At 37.1% G+C, this 13,171-nt stretch overlaps 1 protein-coding gene across 1 annotated transcript in view; it reads left to right on the forward strand.

Moving 5' to 3' along the window:
* Window positions 1-13,171, forward strand: part of RPRD1A (regulation of nuclear pre-mRNA domain containing 1A) — a 69,125-nt gene that overhangs the window by 37,276 nt on the left and 18,678 nt on the right. The window contains exons 5-6 of the mRNA XM_082852753.1: window positions 64-190; window positions 300-475. Coding sequence (XP_082708879.1) covers window positions 64-190; window positions 300-475 — 303 coding nt within the window. The remainder of the gene's footprint in view (window positions 1-63; window positions 191-299; window positions 476-13,171) is intronic.

Below are 13,171 nucleotides of genomic sequence, written 5' to 3' on the forward strand. Positions count from 1 at the left end.
TCAAGCCTTTTATATTTGTTTAAGCTTCACTAATTTTGGTTCTAAAGTTGTATAACTTTTTAGACTCTAGATCTCGTTAGAGCATTACAAGATCTAGAAAATGCAGCTTCTGGTGATGCAGCAGTTCATCAAAGGATAGCTTCTTTGCCTGTTGAAGTTCAAGAAGTATCCCTACTAGATAAAATAACAGGTAAGAAAAGAAAATGTGATCTGGAACTTTTTTGGGAGTTGGAGTAAGGAAACCACATATGGCATTGGTTTTGTTGTGTAATAATTTTGTTATTCTGTGCCTTTCTTAGATAAAGAATCTGGAGAAAGACTTTCTAAAATGGTAGAGGACGCTTGTATGTTGCTGGCAGATTACAATGGAAGATTGGCAGCTGAAATAGATGATAGGAAGCAACTCACTCGAATGTTAGCAGATTTTCTTCGTTGTCAAAAGGAAGCCCTTGCAGAGAAAGAGCATAAATTGGAAGTGCGTAACCTTTTCCTTATTTAGTGCTTATTTATTTAATTTATTTTTGATAGGAATTTTAAAATAGCTTAATATTCCTGAACATTTTGCATTTTTTGGACATAGATCTTTTTAAACAATGGCCCAGGTAAGCTACTCCTTGCATTAATTGGTTTCTTTTTATTTGAACCAAATCAATCTGCCTAAGTAAATTTAGAAATTTGGAATTCGCAAAATTAGTTGCATTTTAAAATTATTCACGTGAAATTCCAGTAATAGTATTTCGTCTTCTGAGCTTAAACCTTTATCTTCAAGAACAAAAATAATGGGAAAATAACAGTTGGTATAAAGTCTGGTGTCAATACAGTAAATTATGGTTGGACTTAATTTCTGTCTGACTACATACAGTCTTTTGGGTATACAGTTATGAAATAAAGACTTTTTGCTATGAGTATCCCCAGTCTCCCTGTTCCTGAACATCATTTTTGTTTGGGAAGGTAGTCTTCAAGTTACTCCTTTATTCCTGTCCCTGATTCTGATGCTTAACATTCCTACCCGACTCTTGGCTCAGACACACCCTTAGGTAGAAAGTTATTATTGCTTCTTTAAATTGAATGATGATTGATACTGTTGATGAGAAGTCTGGACACCCCTGGAAGGTGCAGGGGTTAAAAGAAGAAACACTCAAATTTCCTTTGAGCAGAGTAGCCATTGTCAGGGGTGGATGAACCAGATTGGTTTTATTTAAAAGAATCTTTCATTTGATTAGTTCTTGTTTAAATTATTTGCTGCTGTAGCAATTTCTTTTTCAAATAATATGTAGGAGAATTTCTCATATGTCCGGATCCCTTTTTTAAGACAGTTCTCTTTAAATTTGTAGGTATGTTATGATGCTGCCTCTGTTAAGTTGCTTTTATTTATTAGAGTTTAGTTCTTGTTTCAGCAGTCTCTAATTGTGCCAAAGATGATTGCCATCTCTACCTGTGAAAGCAGTTAATTAGTATCAGCAGCAGAGCTCTCCCACCCCAAATTGTAGCACTGTTTAGCATTGCACCTTTTCAGTCTGCCCCTCCTCTGCTCACATATACACACTCATAGTTGTTGGCATTGTACTCTACCTTTAGAGAGGCTGCCCAATTTTACATAGAAAGGAAAAGATAGAATTTTTCAAAAAAGTACATTTCATAGTTAACTTGCCAGTTTTTGATCTTGTGATGGAACTTCAATCCTAAACATACTGTTACTTGTTTTATTGTTAGCAGAATTAAGGGTAAGTAATGTCATACAATTTTTGTCTTTAGTCTTTGGTATGGTTTCTTTAACTTCTATTGAGCTTCTGTTGCAGGTATTGGACATGGGCGCATCTTCTAACGATGTCATCATCATTAGCATATTCTTCCTGCTAAAAATAAATATCAAAATCCAAAGCCTGAATTGTCTCATGTTTTTGAAAATTGAAGACTGAAGCTTTGTTATTCTACTGCATACTGCTTTCTCACTTAAACTGGTTATATATCACTCGTTACAAAAATAGCATTTATGTTTGAAACGTGTAGAAAAAAGACCAGATACAATCCCACTTTAACTCCCTCTTTTCCCAGTGCCTTCCAGCCAGAGTTCATGATTGATAATTATAGGTGGTGAGGCTGATGATAATAATGGCAGTAAAATTTACCATGTGTCAGGTACCAGCTGGATTTCATGATTGATAATTATAGGTGGTGAGGCTGATGATAATAATGGCAGTAAAATTTACCATGTGTCAGGTACTTTTCTAAGCACTTCACATATATCAACTCATTTAATCCTATGTAGCAGGAAATGTTATTATCCAGATTTTACAGATAAAGGAAACTGAGGTACTGGGAGATTAAATAACTTGCTAAAGGTCACAAAGAGGTAGTGAGTTGTTTAGAACCTAGGGAGTCTACCTGCAAAATGACAATTTTGCTTTCAGTTTTTGCTTAAATGTAAGATTACAGCAACAGCTAAAGCCCTCTCTCCAACTCTGTTTCCTCCCTCCTCGGAGGTAATCACTTTCTTAAAATAAAGTGTTCTAGGAACTTTTTTGTTGTTTTTTAGCATGACTGGATTTTCATATTATAAATAAACCACCTAAATTATGTCAAACGTTTCTTACAAGTAAAAAATATTTAGATTTCTAATAAATTAGGAAGTTATTCCATATAACTCTTTGTAAATTATCATTTATAACTATGTGATTCTTGTGTCAGAAGATGTGAAAATGATTTGAGTTATTTAGATACTTTTTTGTACCAAGTAGGTGGTATCCCTTTGAAGTTGAGGCTGAGAGGTCAGGATTTATACTTACCATATCAGCTGTGATAGCATCACATAGTTTTCACTTATCAGACATCTTTGAACATCAACTGTGATTGACTAGGTATTGACATGTCATTAATTGCTCTTTAAAAAAAGAGATAAATTTAAAGTATCAGCTCAGGAATTGGCTATTTCATATTTCTTAAGGAAGCCACTGTTAAAGAATTTGTAATGAAAACATGAAGTGTTTTCAAAATTTTTGAAAATTATGAATCATTTTTTAAACTTGTAACTACCTTCAGCTGGTTATTAAAGCAGATAACTTAAAATAGACTAATAAACCTAATTAATAAACCTAATTTATGTTTAAAAATCTATTTCATAGATTGCTATGGGAATCATTCGCCATGATAACATCTTTGTTGCTCAATTTTTAATACTTTTTTCATGATTCAATTGGTATAAGAAAACATGCTTTTATAAAATCCCAATTTAGACTTCCATAGAAAATTGGAAATCAAAGTTTGATGGCTCTTAAAAGGAGAAATCAAATCATAGTTCCAAGTTCTAGAAGTCAGGATGGGAAAGCTGTCAGAAAGGATAGTGTTTATCTTTTGTAGTCTTACATCAGTATATTCAGAGTTACCTCATTTTAAAAAAAATGAGGGGGGCTTCCCTGGTGGTGCAGTGGTTGAGAGTCCACCTGCCGATGCAGGGGACACGGGTTCGTATCCTGGTCCGGGAGGATCCCACATGCCGCAGAGCGGCTAGGCCCGTGAGCCATGGCCGCTGCGCCTGCGCATCCGGAGCCTGTGCTCTGCAACGGGAGAGGCCACAGCAGTGAGAGGCCCGCGTACCGCAAAAAAAACCCAAACCAAAAAAATGAGGGCATAATCATTTTATGAATGTTGTTTGTTTATGTCAGTCCCTTCTCATGGTGTCAGATTGCATCCATTGAGTTGCTTTAAGTTTTGTGCATTATAGGTAGTACCAGAGAGAACATCCTGGTGATGCAGGTTTGTACAGCTGTGCTAGTATATCTGTTAGATTGATTCTCAGAAGTAGAATAAAATAGGTGGGTCAAAAAGAATGTCTGTTTAAATGTTGATAATGTACTCAAGCCCTCCAAAAGGTTTTGCCTTTTTAAACTCCTTGAAGTATAAGAGCATCTTTTCCTGCACAACCTCACCCAACACTGAATGTCAGTGATCTTTAAAATTTTTGCATATCTAATAGGTTAAAAAAATTTTTTTTTATTCACTCAGATTGGTCATTTAAAAATATTTATTAGCCTTTTTATTTCTGCTGCAAATTTCCTATATCCTTTGGCTACTTTTCTGTTTGGTTCTAAGTTTATGGTTCTAAGGCAAATTAATATTTGTCTTTGCCTTTATAGATTCTAGGTTTTTTGGATATAGTTAAGATCGCCTTCTCAATTCATAAATACAAGTTTTCTATAGTTTTTTTCCTAATAATTTTATCCATTAGGATTTTTTTGTTCATGGTATATATGATGTAGGGATATAACTAATTGTCTGAAAGTGATAGTAAATGTCCCATCATTTATTGATTAAAGATTAGTCAATTAATGACAGTCTATATTTTACTATATTGTAAAATGCCATTTCTGTCATTTATTTCTATATATACATGTGTATACATGAATGTGGTCAGTTTTCTGTTCTACTGGCTCATTTGTTTTACCCTCATTTAGCTGCTTGGTAGATTTTTGTTTTTATTTTCGGTATTTTTCATGTCTGTAATTTTAGCTAATCATGATTGTGCATATGAATTATATTTTCTTCCCACTTATTATCATATATATTTGCCTTCATAATTAATATTTTAAATGACATTTTGCTAAGTAGACTTTTTTTTTTTTTGCGGTACACGGGCCTCTCACTGTTGTGGCCTCTCCCGTTGCGGAGCACAGGCTCCGGACGCGCAGGCTCAGCGGCCATGGCTCACGGGCCCAGCCGCTCCGCGGCATGTGGGATCTTCCCGGACCGGAGCACGAACCGGCGTCCCCTGCATCGGCAGGCAGACTCTCAACCACTGCGCCACCAGGGAAGCCCAGTAGACATTTCTTAATTGGTCTTTGCAAGAGGGCTTGCTTTTATAAAATTTTGTTTTCCAAAATGTTCAATTTCCATTTTTTAAAAATGCTTAAAGATCAATTTTGTTTTGCCTGAGACATTTAGTGATTAGAAATGCTTAATGTCATCTCCCAGTATATGATATAAGAATGTTTGAAATATATAGCACTGAAAATGCAAATTTAAAAGTCGGTTGCTGAAGGTGGTGTTTCCATGTAGCTTTTTTGATGGTTATTGATTTATCAAATTACAAATACCATTCAAGGGGATAGTAGGAAGAATATGGAGAACTGCTTATGGAATCTTTCATCTGTGGTTCAGTTATTTCTTTATATTTTACTTTGTTTTTCCATTGAAATCATATTGATTTCATTTAAATATAAAATTAATTTGATAAGATGGAGCTATATGGATTTTTTAAAGGAGCAAATGTTACTAGTTTCTTAATGATTTCTTAGATAATTTTTCGAGATCGAAATATCATTAAGTCTAAAAACTTTTTATGGTTAATTTATCCATTAGTCAAGAATCATGTAATCTTGTAATTATTTTTATTAATTATGCAAATAAGCTGTTTTCATCATAGGAAAACTACATACGCAAAAGGCTTAGCGCCATGTATTGGGTCCATGTATTATTTTGCATATTGTCCTTTTCATGTAATATTTTATGTTCATCTTATCATGTCGGTGTTTTCCTTTTTAAGGTATGGATATATCATAGCTATCTGTTCTTTATGACCAGTTGCTTTCATTGGTTTGATATTATAAACAGTATTGCAGTGAACATCTTTTTTTTTTTTTTTTTTTTTTGGCCATACCACGTGGCTTGTGGGATCTTAGTTCCCCGACCGGGGATTGAACCCAGGCCCTCAGCAGTGAAAGCACCGAGTCCTAACCACTGGACCGCCAGGGAATTCCCAGTGAACGTCTCTTTTATTAACCCTTTACTCACTTATTTTTTTAAAATAAATAAATTCATTTATTTATGGCTGTATTGGGTCTTCATTGCTGAGCGCAGGCTTTCTCTAGTTGTGGCGAGTGGAGGCTTCTCGTCGTGGCTTCTCTTGTTGCGGAGCATGGGCTTTAGGTGTGCAGGCTTCACTAGTTGTGGCACGTGGGCTCATTAGTTGTGGCTTGTGGGCTCTAGAGCTCAGGCTCAATAGTTGTGGCGCACGGGCTTAGTTGCTCCGTGGCATGTGGGGTCTTCCCAGGCCAGGGATCAAACCTGTGTCCCTTGCATTGGCAGGCAGATTCTTAACCACTGTGTCACCAGGGAAGCCCCCTTTACTCACTTATATCATCTCTTGTGATAAATCCCTAAAGGTGAAATTGCTGATTCATGTTAAAGACTTTCAGTAAGATTATACTAGATCATTGTCTTCATGATTCCCAGATAATCATTATCTATATAGGTCTTCTCTTCTGAGCCATTCCTTTTCTCTAGAGAAAATGTTTTAAGTTTGCTGGGTAGCTAACATAGGGCATCTGTATTCAGAACCTCTTATCTGTGTGATTTGGATCTCCAAATGCAGATCTTTGGCTTAGTTTCTTATCCCTCATTTTTTGGCTCTATGGGATGAGTTTGAACAGATGGATGTAAAGATATCTATTTGATCTTCATTGTCAACCTTAAGACTCACCGTTATATTTCAAGGAGGTTGATGCCCCAAAGTCCTGAGACTTTCAGAATTACTCAGGGTGAATTACATTATTTTTGGTCATTATCCCTGTTTCAGTTTTTTCCATCTTTCAAAAATTTCAGAACATTTGTGTACTGTGGTTCCCTCTTCTCTGTCTTGGAGGGTTTCTGCCCTTATAAATTGTTTTATTATTTTAGTGACTTTTTGGGAGGAGTGGAGATAAACATGAGTTCACTTTGTTATATAAATGGAAGACCTTTTGTGTCTAGTTAAATAGAACTAATAATATGTTTCATAACTCCTGCCAAATTACTCTTGTCTGTTGCCTGGTTAACAACTGATATTCCTATTCCCTCTCTTAACTGTCTACATCACTGCAGCCAGATCTTTTAAGAAAACAGGTCTCATCATTCCCCTATGTAAAACTCTCCAATGCTTCCCATTACACTTCTGGATATTAAACTCCATATAAGGCCTATGAGATGACTAGTCTTGAGTCTCCATTTAACCTCATCTTGTAACCATCTCAAAGGCATCCATTTTGCTCTTTAAGCAGATGAAGCAAGTTCTCACACCAGAGCTTTTGCTTTGCTGATTGCTAACAAGGTGGCTGGAGTGCTCTTTCCTAATCTTTACTTAGCTGGTTCCTGTTTTCATTCAGGTTTAAGTTCCTCTGTCACCTCTTTAGAGCCCTTCTGTATCCATTTCATTTGATTCCACCTACTCTTCTCCTGTATTACATTGCTGATTCATGCCAATACATTGCTCCCTACCACTGTTATTACATTGTCATTTTTGGTTTTTTAATTTTTTCTTCATGGAACTTACCACTGCTTGAAATTTAAAACTTTGTATACTTAGTTATCATCTGTACCTGCCTGGAATGTGAGCACCATGAGAAGAAGAACTTTGTTTTGTTTTTCATGTTTATTGCTATATCCTAAGTGCTTGGAGCAGTCCTTTTCTCCTGGTAGGCAGTCAGGTGTTTTTGTTGAGTGAGTAAATGATAGTTGGCCATCGAATGATGCATGAATGAATGAATGCTAGTACAAATGTAGTTTGCAAGGAGTATGTAATGTTTATACTTTAAATTGGTGATTTCTTTTGTAGTTAAATTACAAAAGAATGATGCTTTGATAAAATGATTAAAGATACTTGAGGTTTTTGAAGAAAGTCGTATCCAGCACAAAATAGGTTAACTAATTTTTTTTTTTTTTTTTTGGTGGTACGCGGGCCTCTCACTGTTGGGGCCTCTCCCGTTGCTGAGCACAGGCTCCGGACGCGCAGGCTCTGTGGCCATGGCTCACGGACCCAGTCGCTCCGCGGCATGTGGGATCCTCCCGGACCGGGGCACGAAGCCATGTCCCCTGCATCGGCAGGCGGACTCTCAACCACTGCGCCACCAGGGAAGCCCGGTTAACTAATTTTAAGTCATGTTAGTATAGCCCAGTACTTTAAAAAAAAAGTGGTAGTGTGTTCAAGGACTGTGAATTCTAGAACTGCAGCTGAGCATTTTGAACAAAAGAATGAATGACCATTTTGAAATTTTAAAATTATTTTACCAGTTTGCCCTTTTTTCCCTTTAGTAGAGTAACACATTAACAACATGTTAGAAAACATGAATGACAAATGAACAGTAGTACTCATGAGTCCATAAGTGCAGAATTTGTAAGCGTCACAGTGCTACCTGGTGGAAGAACTGGAGCTACAAATGAAATCAGTCCTTAATCCTGTGTTTGTTCATTAGGCTCTAATTGCTCTCTGCTTGTTAACTCCTTCGTGGAATAGAACTCAATAGTAATATCCTTCAAGAGGGGCATTGCTCTCTCAGCTTGCTGTAGCAGCTGAGAATTACTAGGAATGAGATGAGATTGATAAGTAGGTTGGAACCAAATTGTGAAGGGCAGTGAATGGCTGGCCGAGCAGGTGGTTATAGTAGTCCAGAGGACAGAGAGGACTGGTAGTAGTAGTGTTTGGAGACCTGGTTATAGTTGCTAAGTGGATTAGAATGGCGAGAGATTTACAATAGGGAGACCAAGATATGACTTGATTGGAAAATTTTATATTGTGGGTAATGAAGGCCTGAACCATAGTTGATGATAGCAGTGAGAAAATAAAGGAATGGGCAGGTATGGGGAACAATTAAATCACCATAATTTGTTAATTGGGTCTGAGAAGTAGGAGGAATCGGTGATAAATGAGATATTGAAAATGATGGGGCACATAATTCTGGCACTGACTAAGAGGATATGGAACTAGGGAGCTAGTTTGGGGGGGGAAAGGATGATTTTGGTTTTAAGTAGATCAATAAATTTTAGTTCTCTAAAAAAAATTATAGAAGTAGTATGTGCTCCTCATGGTTTAGAAACCATTGGTAAGCACAGAGGCCCCCTAAAGTCTCATTACCCCTTAAATAACCCTTGACAAGATTTGGAAGATGGAATCGATTATTACGTTAGCATCTAATGACATTTTTACACATTGTCCTTTTTACACATTTACTGTAAATGTTTTCCCATGATTACAGATATTCTCATTTTAATAGCTAGATCATATTCTGCTTTAAAGAAGTATTTCTTTAGCCAGCTACCTGTTTAGCATTTGTATTTTCCAGTTTCTTGCCATTGAAAAACATTGTTTTGAATCACCTTTTAGCTAAAAATCTTCGCTTATCTGTGATAATTTTCTCAAATTCCTAGTAGGGGAAAACAAGAAAAAGTAATAAGCGATGTGATTTTCATGCTCAAGTCAGGTGGTTTAAGAAAATGAAATGAACATCCTCTGCAATGGCAAGGGAAGGTGGAAGTGGGGACTCTTACATTGTGGGTATAAATTCGTATATCACCCATTCTATGTGAAGGACAGTTGGCAATAAGTACCAGAGCCCTTATTTTACATGATTTTTTCCTGCTTTTGGCCTTCTACCAGATCATTTTAGATTGCATAGTACTCTAAAAGTAGTGGGACAAATTCTGGGAGCACTTAAAGTGATGGTATAGTTTTTTTTTCTTTTACATTAAAAAAAAATTGTAGTTAAGATAGACATACAGTTGATCATATTAACCATTTTTAAAAGTGTACAGTTCAGTTGTGTTAAGTATATTCATGTTCTTGTGTAACCAGTCTCCAGAACTCTTTTCATGTTGCAAAACTGAAACTATACCCATTAATCAACTCCCCATTCCCTACTGCCCCGGCTACCTGTCTCTATGAATTTGTCTATGCTAGGTATCTAATAAATGTGGAATCATACAGTATTTGTCCTTTTGTGACTGGCTTATTTCACTTAGCATTATGTTCTCTAGCTTCGTCCATGTCATACCATCTGCCAGAATTTTCTTTTTTAAGGCTGAATATTTCATAATATATATAATACCACATTTTGTTTTCCCACTTATCCATCAGTGGACACTTGAGTAGCTTCCACCTTTTGGCTATTGTGAATAATGCTGCTGTGAACATGGGTTCATAGCAGATATCTCTTTGAGTCCTTGCTTCACATCTTTTGGGTGTATACCCAAAGGGATTGTTGGATCATATGGTAATTCTGTTTTCCATTTTTCTGGGAAAATGTTATTACCATACTATACCATCTATAATGACAACTATTTTAGATTCCCACCAACAATGCACAGGGTTCCAATTTCTCCACATCCTTGCCAACACTTGTTTCTGTTTTTGTTGGTCAGTAGCCATCCTAATGGATGTGAGGTGGTATATCACTGTGGTTTTGCTTTGCATTTTCCTAATAGTGATATTGAGCATCTTTTCATATACTTGTTGGCCATTTGTTTACCACCTTTGGAGAAATCCTTTGTCCATTTTTTAAATGAGTGTTTTGTTTTTTCATTGAAAAGTGATGGTTATAGTCTTAGATTGATATTTGTTACTCGAAATAGTTTGGAGATCATCTAACCTACCCAGTGCTGGAAATTATTTTAGCACACTTCCTGAAAGATAGATAAATCTTTCTTCCCAAAAGATAGATTAATCTATCTGCTTGAATGTTTCTGATGTGAAGGGAGCATACGGTTTTGAGAGTAGTCTTCTCCATTTTCTGGGCAGTTGCTAGAAATTTATTATATACTTTTATTTATGAAATTTCACAAAAGTATTTGTTCACCTATATATGTGTGTGTGTGTGTGTGTGTGGTGTGTGTGTACATTCACATTTATTCGTTGGGGAAAACGTGGAATATACCAGAAATCCAGAATGGTAGATAAAAACCACAACCTACTATTGATATTGAAATTGCATAATTTGAAATAGTAGCCCTCTTTTAGTTTCTCCCTCTCTTTTTCTTCCTTACCAACCAGTTTTATTTATAGAATCCTAGATCCTTTTAGTGGTCTGTAGAGAATCATATTTTTCTTATTTTTAGATTTTATTACATTATTCATATATTATTTGTCATTAAAAAATTTACTTGAGGGCTTCCCTGGTGGCGCAGTGGTTGAGAGTCCGCCTGCCGATGCAGGGGACACTGGTTTGTGCCCCGGTCCGGGAAGATCCCACATGCCACGGAGCAGCTAGGCCCGTGAGCCATGGCTGCTGAGCCTGCGCATCTGAAACCTGTGCTCCGCAACGGGAGAGGCCACAGAGAGGCCTGCGTACCACACACACACACACAAATTTACTTGTAAAGCTATTCCAGTCAACTATGTCAAAATAAAGGACAGAGATGTGGAAGTCATGAAGAATAAGTGCAAGTCCTGGTGTGTCTGAGAGTGCCTTTCCTTTCTGCTCACCTGTGAATGTCTGCTTGGCTGAATATAGAATTCTTGGGTCACTTTTTTCTTTTGGCCTAATTACTGTATTTTTTCCTTTCTCATACACATTTAACAGTTTGACTATCATATGTCTAGGATATTGGCCTTTCATTAATTTGGCTTGATGTTGATATGCCCTTTTATCGGAAAAATGCATGTTGCCTTTTATTTTTGTTAATTTTTTATAGTTTCTCTTTAAATTCCTATTACATATATATTGAATCTTTTGAATCTTTATTCCACATTGCTTATCTTTTTTCATCATTTTTTCTCCTTTCTGTTATTTTCCTTCAGTTTTTCCCATGAGTTTTTGTTGATGTTGCTGTTGTTTTTGTTGTAGTTGTCCTTCCTCTCAGCATGCTTGTCTAATGGTGGGAGTGGAGAGTTTTGTCAGTTTTTTTATCAGTCTCTATTGAAAAAAAGAGATTTATTACAGCTTTTACTTGGCCAGTTCACAGATTCTGCGACTCTGAGGCAAGTGCATAGGAAACCAGAGTCAGAGGAGGTGTTAGGGCCAGAGTTTTGTGAGTTTGCCCAGTCAGCCCAGACCTCACTGGAGCTTTGCCTCTCTTTTGCCAGCCCACCAGCCACACCATACAGTACTCCTTTAGTCATTGTGGTGCTTGGACCCTCTCCGTGCTGCTGGGAGTCCCCACGGGCACAGGTTGCTTTTTTAAAGTGACACATACGAGAGTCTGCAGTATAAATATCTGTAACGACTGTAAAATAGTCCTGCATCCAGAGCTTGGTGAAGTCTATAGGAGTGTTGGGACCTATTCAATGTAAATGTAAAATACTGCTTAATTTGCTACTGTCTACTTTTTATAAACCTTAATATATGTTTCTTTGTAGGTTATCTTCTTATATTTTTTATTACTAGCAATGAGTGCTTAAAGCATTTTCTCTCCTTTTATTTTTGTAGCAAAATTCATTTTTTATTTGAATTTATTTATTTATTTTAAAATTTATTTATTTTTGGCTGTGTTGGGTCTTCGTTGCCGCGCACAGGATTTCTCTGGTTGCAGTGAGTGGGGGCTACTCTTCGTTGTGGTGTGCGGGCTTCTCATTGCGGTAGCTTCTCTTGTTGCGGAGCATGGACTCTAGGTGCGCGGGCTTCAGTACTTGTGGCTCGCGGGCTCTAGAGTGCAGGGTCAGTAGTGGCTCACTGAGCCACCAGTGGCTCACTGGCTTAGTTGCTCCGCGGCATGTGGGATCGTCCCAGACCAGGGCTGGAACCTGTGTCCCCTGCATTGGCAGGTGGATTCTTAACCAATGTGCCACCAGGGGAGTCCCTATTTATTTATTTTTTTATACAGCAGCTTCTTATTAGTTATCTATTTTATACATATTAGTGTATATATGTCAATCCCAATCTCCCAATTCATCCCACCACCACTGGCCCCTCACTTTTCCCCTTTGGTGTCCATACGTTTGTTCTCTACATCTGTGTCTCTATTTCTGCCCTGCAAACCAGTTCATCTGTACCATTTTTCTAGATTCCACATATATGTGTTAATATACTATATTTGTTTTTCTCTTTCTGACTTACTTTACTCATATGACAGTCTCTAGGTCCATCCATGTCTCTACAAATGACCCAATTTCATTCCTGTTTATGGCTGAGTAATACTCCATTGTATATATGTACCACATCTTCTTTATCCATTCGTCTGTTGATGGGCATTTAAGTTGCTTTCATGACCTTGCTATTGTAAATAGTGCTGCAGTGAACATTGGGGTGCATGTGTCTTTTTGAATTATGGTTTCCTCTGGGTATATGCCCAGTAGTGAGGTTGCTGGGTCGTATGGTAATTCTATTTTTAGTTTTTTTGGTTTTTTTTTTTTTGTGGTACACGGGCCTCTCACTGTTGTGGCCTCTCCCGTTGCAGAGAACAGGCTCTGGACGCGCAGGCTCAGTGGCCATGG

Source organism: Leucopleurus acutus (assembly GCF_964270905.1).
Source record: "Leucopleurus acutus genome assembly, chromosome: 13".
Classification (NCBI taxonomy): domain Eukaryota; kingdom Metazoa; phylum Chordata; class Mammalia; order Artiodactyla; family Delphinidae; genus Leucopleurus; species Leucopleurus acutus.